Source organism: Eumetopias jubatus, unplaced genomic scaffold, assembly GCF_037043125.1.
Source record: "Eumetopias jubatus isolate StellerSeaLion01/CBP00866 unplaced genomic scaffold, mEumJub1_p1.0 scaffold_1, whole genome shotgun sequence".
Classification (NCBI taxonomy): Eukaryota; Metazoa; Chordata; class Mammalia; order Carnivora; family Otariidae; genus Eumetopias; species Eumetopias jubatus.
Window position 1 is genome coordinate 118,052,953 of NW_028274807.1, and position 16,433 is coordinate 118,069,385.

Genomic DNA, 16,433 nt, shown 5'->3' on the forward strand with positions numbered 1-16,433 from the left:
TCCAAACATTTATAAAATTCCCTCTTCAAATATTTAAGTATATAAAGTATTTAAATATACACAGAATATACATGAATAAGATTTTGTAAGCTTCAGATTTATCCCCCTCTTGAAATAGAGCCAAATATTTGTGCATAGTTTGCACATAAATTTCTCTGCATTACATTTGGGGGAATATGTGAGATGAGCCAAGTTGCTGTGCCTCTTGAACTTTATGTGAACAACACGCAGCCTTCTATTTTAGAGCATGCCATCCCAAAGGTCTGTTTGTGGAAGAGGGCAATCTTAGAAAATTAAAACGATGGCTTTAAAAAAAAATCAGACATGCTGCAGAAACAGATCTTTTTGCTCAAATTAGTAAATGGTGTGTTAAGGGGGAAGAAAAGCTACAGACACAAGGAGAGTTACCATTTCTACAGAAATCGATTCCGTACAAAAGAGGCTGCCCTCCTATTTGCATTGTGCTCATAAGATCCTGAAAATGCAAAGCATCAGCTTAAAACGCACCTGCCCTGGTCGTTCTCTGGCAGCAGCTTGGGAACGGGCATCAAGAGACTTGGCCGTGACAGTAAGGACATGCCAGGGGCTGTGGGGTGAGCTGAGGTCATTGTGGCAGCACGAGGCTTTGGCCCACACAGGACTCAGCTGTTGACAGGAAAAAACATGAATATAGAATTGTTTTTCTACAGGCAGATAATGAATCCCCTGGTCAATATAATCTCACAAAACAGCTTTTTCTCCATTGCCACTAAAAAAAAAATCTTTTTTTTTTAAAGATTTATTTATTTATTTTGAGAGAGTGAGAATGAGAGAGAGAGAGAGAGTACATGAGAGGTGGGAGGGTTAGAGGGAGAAGCAGGCTCTTTGCCGAGCAGGCAGCCCGATGCAGGACTCGATCCCACGACTCCAGGATCATGACCTGAGCCGAAGGCAGCCGCTCAACCGAGCCACCTAGGAGCACCCCAAAAAAAGCATCTTAACGGAGTTTCTGCATTAAGTATTAGCATTGCAGGAGATTTGAAATATAAGGTTTCCCAAAAGATATGCATCTTCTTTTGTTTATACACAATGACCCAAGAAGGAGAGCAGCCTTCTGGAACTCTGCTGCCAGTGTGGGTAGGAGATATTAGGACATGAGAGGTGGAGGGCCCAGTAGGTGCCTTGTCCAGGGTTTGTGCAAAGAAGCTGGTGTTCCATCTAGCACCTGGCAGATTCATTTCACTTAATACATATTCATGATGCCCCTTTGCCTGGGGCCACGCACTGTCCAGAGGCTGGGATGCAGCAGTGACCAAGGCAGGAGGGAGCCTTGCCTCCTTGAGCTCCATCTTTCAGGGAAAATAGACAGTAAGGGAGTAAGTGGATTGAGCCATCTCATGCTCAGGGACCTGAGGGGCAGGATGCTCACTGGGCAGAGCCCATCTTGGGAGGAGGAGCTGGGGTCTGGGAGTGCCTCCAAGAAGAGGTGACCTTGAAACCGAGACCCTCAATGTGAGCGACCGAGGGGCAGAAGTGGGAAAGTATTCTAGGCAGAAGGAATAGCTTGTGAAGGGCCTATGAGTTTTTGTTTTTGTTTTTTAAAATTGGTTGATTGATTGATTTTAGAGAGAGAGAGAACATGAGCAAGGGGAGGGGCAGAGGGAGAGGGAGAGAATCCTTAAGCAGACTCCGCACTGAGCGTGGAGCCTGATGCAGGGCTCGATCCCAGGACCCCGAGGTCATGACCTGAGCCAAAATCAAGAGTTGGCCGCTTAACCAACTGAGCCATCCAGGTGCCCCCTGTGTGTTTTTGTTTTTATTTTTATTTCTCCCCCTTCTCTTCCTCCCCACCCAGAAAACTCAAGGATGCCCAGGCTAGAGAATATGTACAGCATTATGCCATTTTCATTAATTTTTAAAACAGGCACAGAAACACAACTGTATTTTGTGTGAATACATACACATTTATATAAAAGTATTTTGAATGGTACAGAAGGAGACCCACTAAATTTATGACAGTGGTTGCTTCTGAGAAAGGGGAAAATGGGGCCTGGGATGGGAACGATAAACCTCATTTTATTTGAAAATTTGTATTTATTTTAGTGAAGGAGACATTAAAAATGTGTTGACAAAATGTTAACAATAGTTAATTCTGGATGGCTGGTACCTAGGTGTTTGTTATATTACTCTATCTTTATATATATATATATATATATATATATATATATGTTCTTTTTCTTTTAATATCCTTAACAAAGAAAAATTGAGAGTAAAGACTGTAGATTCTTCAAGTGGAGGGGTCACCTTTGGAGAATATGCTTTACAAAGTCCTTTAGAGTGACTGTCTAGGAACTCTAAGCAAAGTTCACATCCCAGGGCACCAGACAATCTTGATTACTCACATTAAAATGAAGAACAACTGTTGTGTTGTCTTGAAAGGGTTCCCTGCAGTATGCATCTCCCCTGCAATAGATTGCTCTTGGCCTTCAGTGCAAGATAGTATTTGTTTCTGGTTATGTAGACACACAACTGGTATAGATCTCTGCATCCTTCCTTCCAAAGAGTTTTTGCCCGGGGATGTTGTTGGGATCAACAGGTGTTCAAAATTTCAATGGTGGAACCTCATTCCTAGTGCTGAACATATGCCGATTTATCCCATTGGAAATGAGTATCCAGCTTGACCGCAGAAAGGAATCAACAGAACTTTCTTAGTGCCAAAGAACTGAGAACTTACCAGTGAAACAAGACTGCCCTCCTTGCCCCTCTTTGCTTATCTTGTTGCAGAAAGACCCCAGGGCAGTTTTCCTCAGTTCTTGTAAATTTTAGCCCCTGGCTTGCTGTCACTGTCTTCAACACTCATCCTTGTCATAATTCACAGTAATTTCAGTATCTACATGGAGGATCCTGTTGGGTCTTGCAGCTCCCCCCGCCTCCATTGTTCCTCTGCCACCCACTTCCACTGCATTATCCTGTCTCCCCCACAGTCTAGGTTACTGTCCTCACCCCACTGATTCGAGATTTCTGTTCTTACCCAGCTTAGATTCCATGGTCCATCATTATGGTCACTCGTCTGCCTATATCCTCAACTCTCTTGGCTCTGTCTTCCTCCATAGTCCTTGCTTGGCAAACTTAGCCCACTCCCCCCATGCAGAGCGGTCCCACTTTTAGTTTATGTACCTCAAGTGGGCCCTCAGCACTCCTGACACTCCTGCTGTACTTCCTTAATCTGTTTACACACCTCTCCTCTGTTCTCAGACTCCTGATAGCTCCTCTCACATACATGTTTGCTGCTGATGACCTTGTTTTCTGTTTCACAAAAGAAAAACTTCATCTGCTCTCACAGCCTCACCTACAACCCCACCTGCCCCTGCCTTCCCTCCTCTCAGTAGGCACAATTGTCCATGCTGCTTTCTGAGGCTGGACACCCGTCCGCCCCGCCCCCATCTGTGCCTTAGAGCAAATCTTCCCTTGCCTACCCAATGACATTCTCCAGCAACTCTCCCTCTCTCCTACTTCATCAATTTTGCCCTCCCTGTGCAGTTATTCCCATTGGCATGCAAACGAGCCTTAATAGAGCCCATTTTAATTATCCTGCCTTGACCTGCAACCCCTCTTCCAGCTACCCACATATTACTGTGGTCATCTTTCCAGCAAAGCTCCTTGAAAAACTTGTCCCAATTCCTCTCACCCATTTTCTCTTGATCCTTCACTTGCCGGGCTTTATCCCTGCTGCCTCACCAAAACAGCTTTGTCAGAGTCACCAGTGACCTCTGGTTGATAAACCCAGTGGCCCTTTCTTAATTATCTTTCTTTGCTCAGCAGCCACACCTGACTCAGCTGACTCGTTCTTCCTCCTTGAACACACTTTTTTCACTTGGCTTCTGGGTACCACACCCTTCTGATTGCGTCCTACTTCCTGACTCAGTCCCTAGCTTGATTTGACCGTATCTGGAAGACCTGATGACATCAGAGTGCCCCAGGGGTGAATCCTTCTACCTCTTCCCTTTTTGACTCTGCGGGTGGAAGAGCCTCAGAGCTTTGAACTACCCTCCACACAGTTTATCTACACATTTACACAGTCACTCTTTTTGCAAGGACAGTCAACATTAAATTAATATAGCTCAGAATGGTGTTTGGTTTTGTTTTGGCTGGAAAATTTTCAGTGATCGGATAGATTGCTTATATTTCAGATTACAGATGTGGCATCACATTTTTGTAATTTTCTGATCACAGGCTAACTAGAGATTGCATGCAAAAAAAATAAATACAACAAAAAAACCCAGAGGAGTTCTCCAAGAGCTATCTCAGTGAGAATGTTTAAAAATTAAATTACATTTTCTGCTATCAGCTTCACAGACCGTGGCTTTGGAACTTCTAATACGCTATTAAGACAAGCTCCTAGCAATTAGAATATAGCCATGACAAAGCCAAAATATCCTTTTGAGACTCTTGCTCTACAGGTTTTGCCATGGGGTGTGTATGTCTTTGACACAAAAGGCAAATAGCACTGGAAACACTGCTTCTTATCACAGAAAAAAAAATTTATGGCCCTGAACTCACCAACATGGAAAGCCATGTTTATGTTAAAGCATCTATTGACCCTTGAGTATGAGATAATTACTTAAGATGACTATAAACCAACCACTGTTGATGGTTGTGGGTTTGTTTTGTCTTTTAAATCACTGACTTTTTGTCATCTGTAAAATGAAATTCTTAGGCCATTCAGTGGAGATCTCTAGTTGAAAAGGTAAAATGAATCTGATTGTGAGACTTTATGACCAAATACTTGGATGAATAAATTAATAAAAGATGGCGTGAACTGGAAATGAAATGGGGCTTTTGTTAGAATCCTGCCGAATGCTTTTGTAGCCATTTTTTCTACCTGTTCAGGGAACAAGGAAGGAAACATCATAAGAATTATATGGAGGAAATTATGGTGAAGGAAGTTGTATGAGAAAGTGAAAACTCATTTTCTTCATCAGTGCCTTGTGTTTCAAGGTTGCCTACTATATAAAGTGTTCATGTGGGAAACAAAAACTCAGTGACTCTGAGAAGAGATGATTCAGTAATTACTCAGCCTAATCAGTATAAATAGTTGATCTGGATTTTTCAGGACCCAAACTGAATTATCTATAAATTAACTGCACAATTGCCAAACAGTCCCTTCAGTTGAAACTTCATAGAAGCATTCTACATATTGAGATTTTCCTGTTGTATTATTTGTGAAGAATGATATTTCAAATGTTTCTTTGCCAAGCAATATCTCTGGGTGCCATGGTGTTTTACAATTTGCAGATGTGTGCTAAGGTCCAGTCAGGACTGGTATTCTTTATAAGCAATGATTTACCAATTAATAAGACTGACTCAACATTTTGCAACTTTGTTGAGATCAACTCCCTAGGGATAAGATTGTGTACCCTCATGAATTGTGGGACAATAAACACTTACATTTTATTAGGAATTCATTATGGTAGAAAACCTTTCCTGAGTTCAGATTTGAGGGAAGAAAAGCATCATCTTGGGTATTATACTTTTTATCTGCTTACTTCAGTAATTGGCTCGATGAGAAGACTTCAGATACTGTTTTCATGACATGGTTTTCCAATTGGTGCTTTTCTCTCCAGGTTCCCGAGGGCAAAGTGGTAGTTCTGAATTTCCGATTCATAGATCTCGAGAGTGACAACCTGTGCCGTTATGACTTTGTGGATGTGTACAGTGGTCACACCAATGGCCAGCGTATCGGGCGCTTCTGTGGCACGTTCCGGCCTGGAGCCCTTGTGTCCAGTGGTAACAAGATGATGGTGCAGATGATTTCTGATGCCAACACAGCTGGGAATGGCTTCATGGCCGTGTTCTCTGCTGCTGAACCAAATGAAAGAGGTACCGTTTCCACATAATGGCAGTCACAGCAATAATAATGGCTCACGGTTATTGGATGCCTCCTTTGTGTTAGGCTCTGTCCCAGGCACTTTATATGTGTTTACTCCTTTAACCTAAAGTTGAAGACCAGCTCTTCTCAAACGGAGCTAATAAATGCCACCGAACTACCAAGAGACATTCCAAAAAGTCTCTCTTTTTTTTAAGCCCATGTGATTCTTACCAAAATTCAAATATAGAAATTCCTGGAGTAAAAATGTGAAGCTTACATACACATATACACATACCCCTTCACCCCATTATAGTCCCGTCTTAGAAAGAGCCATGGCTGGTGGTTCCCATACCTTTCTATGTACACTCGTATGTATATACTTCTGCAGTAGCTTTTTAAAAATCTAAGTGGGATCACACATTCATATTGTTTCACAACTTTTTTTTTTTCACTTAAAACTGTGTGTTGGGGTGTTTTCATGTTGGTACATATGAGTACCCATGGGTAGAAACCTCTCCCCTGAAGAGATAACTGCAGTAGGCCCGATCTGTTAAATTTGGAGCCTTTTGCTTGAGGGCATTTCCTAATCTGCTCTTGCTTTGAGCTGTTGTGCAGCATTTTGGTTTGAGATGCCAGAGGACAGGATCTGGAGCTGACAGAGCAGCCAGACATTTGGGAGGAAATGCTGGCTGGGAGCTACAGAGGAATTGAAGCACAAAATATGCAGATAAAAGCCACCTAGAGCTTTGGTTGACAGCCAAACTCTGCGTATGCAGAGGAGAGTCTAGTTGGCCCTGCACAAAAGCAGCAGCTGAAAAGATTAAAGTGAACAGAGATTACAGCTGCTGCCCACGGCCAGGGAGATGACTTTGAGCTTGAGTCTAGGCAAGTGAAATGCCTGCTAGAACACAAATCCTTTTTCTATGGAACACAACAGAATCTAGAGTCTCTGTAATGTATCATTCATAATATCCAGTATCCAGTCATGTGATAAAACCAGAAAAGTGTATCTATATTCAAGAAAAAAAGTCAATAAAAACTGATCCCAAGATAACTCAGATGTGGCAGTTAGCAGACAAGTACTTAAAGCAACTATTGTAACTATATCTAAGGACTTAAAGAGAAATAGATGTATAGTAAGTAAACAGGTTGAGAATTTCGGAAAAGAAACAGAACTATAAAACTATAAACTATAAAAAAAGAATAAAAGAGTAATTCTAGAACTGAAAGATACAAAATCTGAAATTTAATAATTTACCTGGTGGGCTTACAAGCAGATTGGAGATGGCAGAAGAGTCAGTGGATCCGAATAGAAATGAGCCAATCTGAAGAACCAGGAGGAAAAAGATGAAAGAAAAAGAGCCCGAGAGACCAGTGAGGCAATATCAAGTGGTCTAATGAGTGTAATTTGTATCCCAGAAGAGAGGGAGAGTAGTGCAGGAAAAATGTCTGAAGAAATAATGGCTTGAAGCTACCCAGATTCAGTGAAGAACATTAATTTATAGAGCCAAGAAGATGAACAAACCCCAACCAGATAAAAAAAAATAAAGCCACATTCTGATGTTGAGGTACATCAGAATTACAGAAATCTAAATATAAAGAGAAAATCTTAAAATCAATGAGATGAAAGTCAAATCACATACAAGGGAATAATGGTGTGAAGGATGGCTTTCTTTTAATTAGAAACAGTGGAGGCCAGAGGGCAGTAGAACAGCATTCTTAAAGTGCCAGAGTAAAACTATCAACCCAGAATTCTATAGCCAGTCTTCAGAAATGAAAGTGAATTAAAGACATTTCTTGCATCACTAGAAATATTAAAGGAAGTTCCTCAAGTTGAAGGGAAATGGCCCCACAGGGTAACACGAACGTAATGGAAGGATTGGAGGCCATTGGAAACGGTAAATATAAAAGACTATATGTTATTTTATGTTCTTAATTTCTTTACATGTATCTGTTCAAAACAGGACCAAAAAAACCCCTTTAACACTGTATTGTAGAATATGGAATGTATGATATAACATACGTGACAATAATAGAACAAAGGTAAAGGTAAAGGAGGGGTAAATGGAACTTTACTGTTGCACACACACACACACACACACACAGTATGTGAAGAAATACAGTATTAACTCTAAGCAGATTGTGATAAATTAAAGATACACATTGTAATCCCTAGAGTACCCATTAAAAATGCAAGAGTTGTAGCCAAAAGCCAAAAGGTTAAAACAGAATACTAAAATTTTTCAACTAGCCCAAAGAAGGCAAGAAAGGAAGAACAGATGAAACAAGAGAAAGGTGAGACAAATAGAGCGAAGTAGCAAATAGTGCACCAAACCCAAGCATATCAATAAGCACATTGATTGCCAAGGATTAAATACTCCAGTTAGGAAACAGAGATTATTCGAACAATTTACAAAGCAAGGCCTAACTATACATTGTCCACAAGAAAGCACTTGAAATACAAACTAGGTTGAATGTAAAAAGGTGGAAAAATATGTACCACGCAAACATTATTAAAGTTAATAAAGATCCCAATAAATACGAACATGGGCAAACACTTGAACAGACACTTCACAAAGGAAGATACATGAATGATTAATAAGTACATGAAAAACTGCTCAGTATCCTTTGTTAACAAGGTAATGCAAACTAAAACCGCACTGCGATACCGTTACAAACCCACCAGATTGGCTAAACCAACTGACATCATCAAATGGCGGCAAGGATGTCCTGTGACCAAAGTGCTTGTACCTGGAGAGGTATAAAATGCTACAGCCTCGAGAGGAAAATCTTTCGTAGTTTCTTCTGAAGTTAAACATCTACATCTATTCTTGGCCCAGGAATTGCTTTTCTGGGTATTTGTGCAAGAAAAATGAAAACGCTTGTCCACAAAGAGATTTGTACAAAACAGCTCACGGCAGCTTTGTTTACAATAGCCCAAACCAGAAAACACCCAAAGGAATGTCAACAGAAGAAAAGGTAGACACGTTGTGTTTCCACACATCAGAATCACCCACCAGGGTAAAAGAACAAACTACCAATCCGCACGGCAATATGAATGCATCTCAGACATTGTGCTAACAAGCAAGGGCAGCCAGATGCAGAAGAGTCCACCATACATGATTCCATGTATATGAAGGTCTAGAATAAAACTAATCTAAGGTGAAATTTTTCAGAAAAGTGGTGTGGAGAGTCGGCAGACTGACTGGGAAGGGATACAGGAGTTTGGTGGGAAATGGCTTCTGTACAGTCACAGGAGTGTGGCTCACATAAGGAGATTAATTTTTCAAATTAGTACAGCTAAGATTTGTACATTTCACAGTGCATGAATTTACCTTTGAAATCTGTAAAATTAATAGTAATAATAATGAAGCAGGTGGTAGGGATTGGATAGTGGTATTAATAAAAAGAACAGTAGAATGATAATAAAATTGTTGAAATTAATTATTGGATGCACAGAAGCTCATTCTATTATTCTATTTACTTTGTATCTGCTTGAAATTTTCCATGAATAAAGTTTCAGAAATTATCCAACCTCAATTTTTATAATGTATTTTCTTAGAGATGCCTTTTAAGAATGCCTATCTTCTATGTCAAAGAAATATTTAATTTGAAGTTATATTAGTTCCCTTAGTTTCAATTCAGTTTTTCTGTTAAATTCAAATAAAATTAAATTTAGAACTTCATATTAAAATATCGTTCTAAAATTACTCCTGTTGACCTATTATCAGTACCTATGCATGGAAATGTCTGAAATGATGTTTCCTAGATATTAATTGTGGTTAGTTTTAGGTGGTTGGATTTGGGGTAATTTTCTTTTTCTTCTTGATGCTCTTCTGTATTGCTGAAAATTTATAAACACTGTTTTTACAGACAAAAATTATTCTTAAAAATTATTAAAGATGTGTAGCATATAGAGTTTTTTGGTAATGAGAGTTTTCTCTGCCAACTAATTCAAATTTTGCTCATGGGCATGCATTTTAATCCCATTAATAAATACCTTTGCCTTGAGGCTTCTTTAAAATCTATGTAATTTGTTGAGCCAGCATGATTTCTCAATGCGTTCATGCCCAAATGTTTTGTCTTTACTTGACCAAAGAAAAGAAAGAAAGAAAAGAAGCTATAGCCCTGACTCCACTCCTATGCTCTCTTGTGTGAGTGTGATATGTTAAGTAACAGAGATCTTCAGTGTGTGTGGCGGGTGGGGGAGTGTAGGAGGCTGTGTAACCATATTTTAAGAAAAAAATTTAAGAGCTTCTGCCATTGCCTTTATTTACTGTATTATTACCAATATTCCAAATTCCCAGTCCTCTTATGGTTGCATTGCCATAACCTGTAGCAGGATATAAACTTGGATTTTTTTTTTTCCATACTTAAAAACTTCAGGAGATCAGTATTGTGGAGGACGCCTAGAAAGACCTTCTGGCTCTTTTCAAACCCCCAACTGGCCAGACCGAGATTACCCTGCAGGAGTCACTTGTGTGTGGCACATTGTAGCCCCAAAGAATCAGGTAAGAGTCCCTAAAAATACAAAGAAAGCATGCATGTGTGAATTGCCTAGATGGTGCGAGGGGCCCGTCTCTCAAGAGCTTAGCATGCAAGGTAAGGAAGGCCCTGCTGGACACAGGTATCTCTTCATACAAAGACCCAGATTGAAATTGCTTTTGCACTATTTGACTTGCAAAAGTCCTACATTTAATTTCCTAGTATATAAATACAATTTTCAAATTTCAGTACAAACAGTAAGCAAATCCTCGTGAGATTGTTGAACCCCGTGGAAGATGTTATAAACAGCAGTGACCGAGTGTGGGAGGATTGGAATCCCCAATTAGGTTACCATTTGTTCACATGGCAAATGCATTGTGACAGCTTCACCTGGACAAAGCGATGCAAGCACACCACATCTTCCCCTCAAAGAACGAGTCTGAAAACTAATCTGCTTTGTGGGTATTTTTATGGTTGTTGTTTATTTTTTTTTTAAAGATTTATTTATTTATTTTGAGAGAGTGAGAATGAGAGAGAGAGAGAGTACATGAGAGTGGGTAGGGTTAGAGGGAGAAGCAGACTCCCCGCTGAGCAGGGAGCCCGATGCGGGACTCGATTCCGGGACTCCAGGATCATGACCTGAGCCGAAGGCAGTTGCTTAACCAACTGAGCCATCCAGGCGCCCTTGGTTGTTGTTTAACATAAAATTTGTGCAGGTTCCCCACAAATAACTTTATTTATTGCTGTAAAACAATCAACAGAGAGGGTCTGGTTTTTCCAGTGCTTATTAGTTTGTGGTTATGTGAAATTTTATGATTTCTGGTAACCACTTTCAGACATGAATTGCAGGACGAAACGTAGCATGGGAATAGACCAAGCCTACTTTGTGGACTTGGGGAAATAACTTTTAAAAAATTATTATTGTTACAAACACTACAGACTGTACTCAAACATTAGAGTGTGAGCATTACGATACTGTTTAAAAAAAAAACTTTCCTAGGGCACCTGGGTGGCTCAGTTGGTGAAGCAACCCACGCTTGATTTTGGCTCAGGTCTTGATCTCATGATCCTGTGATCGAGGTGTCGGACTCCCCACTCAGCAGGGAGTCTGCTTCTCTCTCTCTGCCTCTTCCCCCCACTCGTGTGTGCACACACTCTCTCTCAAATAAATAAATCTTTAAAAAATTTTTCTGAACTGATCTTTTGTATCACTTACACAAATACTGTTTGCCATATATTGATTTTTAAATGGAAAATTATTCAAGTAAATATACCATGCAAGTTAGTGATTTGAACTCACACACACACACACACACACACACACACACACTTTGATCATAATCCCCAAACCCAGTTTTATTTTTAAGAATAAAAATATGGTCATTTACTTAATGATGAAAGACTCTACACATTTACTGAATTTTTTATAGTTTAAAATGACAGCATTTAAGCCATTATATAATTCTTGAGATTGTACTGGTCATTTGTCTCTCTGTGACATTTGGAAAATACATTAATTAGCCCAAATAATTTCAGCTTAATTATCCTTGCAGATTACAGTTCAGCATCTTTTTTCCAGTGTTCATCTCTTTGATTATTTAAACTTAAGTTTGGGTTTCATTTTCCTAATGTGATTTTTGGCCTCAGCCAAGTAGTTTTTAGTCATTGTTGTAATGCCTGAAATCACTGGAAGCACTGTCAAAGAAGAAGAATATAATGGGAAGATGAAGTCCTAAGTAATTTCTATGCAAATCTATGAGCATTTTCTTCTGTTAAAGACTTACCTTCATTTTTTAAATCATAGCTTTTCCCTTTATTCTCCTCTTTATTTACTTATTTTTTAATCTTCTCTCCAAAAGTTGTTATGTGACTAATTTCTAAGTAGAGAAAGTTCAGCCAATTTTTAATAATCTGGAAAGCATTTTATTATTAAATGGTGAGCAGTTATTGAACCCAAAGAACTATTTTCATATAATTTAAAGCAGTGCTGAATATGAATAAGCTGTTATTCACTCATAACTGGTGCTGACTTTTTAAAGGTGGGTAAATATGTAGATACGTGGCAATTATGTTCAAAACCAAAATTTACCTTTGGTCCCTCTGTGATGCTGTTGCTGTTACCATCTTCATCCAACTACTGTGTATGAGTCTTCTTTAGCTAATAACTAGGGCCTGTTCTAACAGGAATTAATGCCCATTATCTTCCCTAAGCAGCAGGAAGGGTTGCCTGCCCACCTGCTGCCCAGCAAAAGTAGGGACCAGCTCTTTGGGTCCGTGGGTATTTATGAACCCAGCGTGATTTCCTTTGATTCACACATTGGAGGTGCTCTGGAAAAATCTGCTTGTGAGGGGAATGATTGCCTATTAAACCAAAACTTCTACTGACTTGAATAACTTAGGACACTATTATTGGTACTAGTGCAAAAAAATTAAGAAATACTTAAGAAATCTAACACTGACTCTGTCAGTGCTTTCATGCAACCTCTTCAGAAATCAACCACATCACCAAATAGGCTGTGCTCAACTCAGTAGGCACACTTTTCAAACATACTTCAAGAAGACTCACAGTCAGTCCCCACTTCCTGAATCTCTGGCCCTAAAGAATTTGCCTGCTTACATGTGATAGGAATGTCATTCTCCTTCCCTCGAAAGAGGAACAACTCTATCCACCACCTCACCTACCCAAACACGTAACACATACACCACACCTCAACACATCTCAGAGAAGAAGAATGAAGTTGGTATATACCTCTGCTTCCCACTCCAACACGTATCCAATTATGGCCTTAAGGTAGGTTGTTAGGATTACATGGTGTTCCCATACATTTGTAACTGTAGGCGAACAGATCTCTTAAATTTAAGTTCTTAACTAAGGATGGTCTTTTGAAATAATTAAAAATAAAGAATACCACAGTTTTGTTAACTACAGAAGAAATACGAAAACAACAAGAAACAAATAATTCAAACAGAATGAATGCATTCTTTACCAAGGAAAATCCTACAGATCTGGGGAGAGGAAGATTCCCGTATGAGATTATTCCTCAGTGCTATCTTGATATTTCTAATGTTGTACTTTCTCTAAAGCTTATAGAATTGAAATTTGAGAAGTTTGATGTTGAGCGTGATAACTATTGCCGATACGATTTTGTGGCTGTGTTCAATGGTGGAGAAGTCAATGACGCTAAAAGAATCGGCAAGTATTGTGGCGATAGTCCACCTGCGTAAGTAGTGCCTGTTTTATTTCACTAATGTTTTAGTAGCTCTAAACTTCTTTTTTATTCAATTGCCCAATTATATTTTATTTTCTGGGAGATTCTATGCTGTTGTTGTTTTGTTCACAAATTCTTGGATTCCGTGGCAGTAGAGTCCCATAGAGCACTAGCACAAAGAGTAACCAACCCAGAGAGTGAGGCGACATTAATGAGTCTGTAGCAAGACCTTGGCAGGCAAACAGATAACAGAAGCAGAGTTCGTGATGCCCCAGAGTCAGATGCTAGCCAGATACCTGGATGGATACGTCACTGCCCTACAAAGGTGAGCTGAAGCATCAGAGTGGAATGGGGGAAGTTCTGAGAAAAAAGCAGGGGCTGAAATTTGGAGATCCAGACAAGGAAACCTGGACACTCATGACAGACCCAAATGGTTTTACCTGATCAGAGACCTGTCCTGGACCTTTTGGGGCTTTGTGCCTTTCCTTACATTGTTGCTCAAACTTGTGCTGGGTGAGCCTGAAAGGCACCGTCTTTTTATCAACAAACATTTATGGAGCTAAGAGCTCTGCCACTCACTAGCTATGTGACATTGGGCAAGTTGCTGAAATCCTCTATTCTGTATTGGTGCAACACAAGACTATATTTTGGGGCAAGATGTTTCACGCCTTCACATACAACACTAGGGAAATGACTACAGCTTGGGGCATCTGGCTTGCTTAGTGGGTGGAGCTTGTCACCCTTGACCTCAGGGTTTTAAGTTTGAGCTCCATGTTGGGTGTAGAGATTATTTAAAAAAAATTCTTTAAAAAAAAAAAGGAAATTACTACAGCTTGCTGTCCAAGTCACCGTTATGCCAGTTTAAATACCCTTTCTACTCTGTTGCTTAAACATAATTAGATTATATGCATCACTTGATTTTACATGCATATCTATGATTCCCATAGATGCATTTGAGGTAAAGCAAGGTATTTTTCAATTTAAATTCATTTAGATTAAGTTTGATAATAATAAAAAGTTTTAATACATACAGGTTGGTTAAAATTCGAACATTACTAATCCCAAATTTATCTCCAGCTGAATTGTGTTAGAGAAAGGCCCGTTTCTAAGTTCTCAGCGAAGGTGTTCCTTCTGTGTACTTTTCCTGCTGCTGCTGTAACAAATTACCACAAAACCAAGTGGTTTAAAACAACACATTTATTCTCTCACACTTCTGGAGGTCAGAAGTCTGAACTCACTTTCACTGGGCTAAAGTCAAGCTGTCAGCAGGGCTGTTTCCTTCTGGAAGCTCTGAGGGGAGAATCTGTCTCCATGCCTTTTGCAGCTTCAAGAAGCTGCCACATGTTTTGGCTGTGGTTCCCTCCTCCATCTTCAAAGCACATCGCTCCCATCTCTGCTTCTGAGCTCGTATTGCCTTCTCCTCTTCTGGAGTCAACCCTCTCTCTTCTAAGGACACCTGTGGTTACATTTGGGGCCCACCTAGACAGTCCGGGAGACTCTCCCCTACTCAGAGTCCCTTTGCACATAAGGTAGCATATAGACAAGCTCCAAGGATTGGAATGTGGACATCTTGGGGGGGCCACTGTTCAGCCTACCACACCCTCCTCTATTCAAAGCCAGGCTTTTCATCTGTGTCCTCCTGACCTCCTCCTCTTCTCGCTGGAAACTTCCCTCTATCCAATAGTCCTCTCCTTTTTCTCCATCATCTCCATCTTTTCCCTCTGCCTCCTTTTTTCTTTTTTTTCCCATAACCTATAAATTTAAGTTCTCCTGAATGAAGAAAAAAAAATGGAACCCTTTCTTGACTCTATCCTGCTGTAGCTTTTTCTGCCGTGTCTCTCCTTCTCTTTATATTCAGATATTTTAAGAATTGTTTTCAAGTTTCATTTCCTAGCAGTATGGAAAAGTAGATAGCCTTTAAAATCGTACAGGAATAAACACCAAACAGTGTTCCTAAGTTGAAAAAAATTTTTTTTAAACATTGCTCAGTTGGCAAAAAATAAGACAACTCATCAGAGGTCAAAAATGTTGAGAATCCCAAATCCAAAAGGATAGATAAGTACTTGCAGGTGGCAGCTTCCTTCAGGACATGTGCCAGTTTTTAGTAACCTAGAACTTCATTCGCAACAGACCAGGCTTAGAGATAGGAGACGGAGCTCAGGGTAGGGGCAAGGGACGAGACTGGATCAAAGACCAGAGCATAAGGAAGGCACCCATAGAAAGTGACACCAATGTGACTGAACTCATTCTCCTCCTCCCCAAGGGAGATAGTAAGGAAATTGGCTGTGTGGTAAAGGGAAGAAAAGGTAGTCTCTCAAGAGAATTCCTAACTAAAAACCAGTCCACATGTGAGTTTGAGGTTAGAATTTACACTACCTGACTGTACAAAAAAACCGTAGTCGAGAATTTAAAGTTTCCAGGACGCCTGGGTGGCTCAGTCAGTTATGAGTCACATGATAATTTAAACAAGAAACTGAATACATGTGTTAAATAGCTGGTAAGACATAGCTCCAAAGAGGATTAACGAACTGAGAAATAGTTGTGAAGTAATTACCTGGAATATAGCGTGAAAAGATAATACATGAAAAATATTAAAAAGAGGTTAAGAGCCATAGAGGCTAGAGTGCAAGGATCTAATATACATTTAATTGGAGTTCCATAAGAAAAAAATAGAGAATGCAGGAAATTTAATGTTTGAAGAAATAATAGCTGAGTTTTTCCAATATAAATGATAGATACCAATTATTAAATTCAAGAACTCAATATATCCTAAGCAAAACATTTTAGAATCAGGCTGTCATGTTTAATGAAAAACCAATTTTGTTATTTTTAAATGACACTAATTCTTCCCATTCATGAGGAAGTATATAGCTCCATTTATTGAGGTCTTT

General features: G+C 39.7%; 1 protein-coding gene across 1 annotated transcript in view; it reads left to right on the forward strand.

Moving 5' to 3' along the window:
* Window positions 1-16,433, forward strand: part of PCOLCE2 (procollagen C-endopeptidase enhancer 2) — a 70,657-nt gene that overhangs the window by 37,808 nt on the left and 16,416 nt on the right. Inside the window, exons 3-5 of the mRNA XM_028099192.2 lie at window positions 5,604-5,859; window positions 10,235-10,359; window positions 13,418-13,554. Coding sequence (XP_027954993.1) covers window positions 5,604-5,859; window positions 10,235-10,359; window positions 13,418-13,554 — 518 coding nt within the window. The remainder of the gene's footprint in view (window positions 1-5,603; window positions 5,860-10,234; window positions 10,360-13,417; window positions 13,555-16,433) is intronic.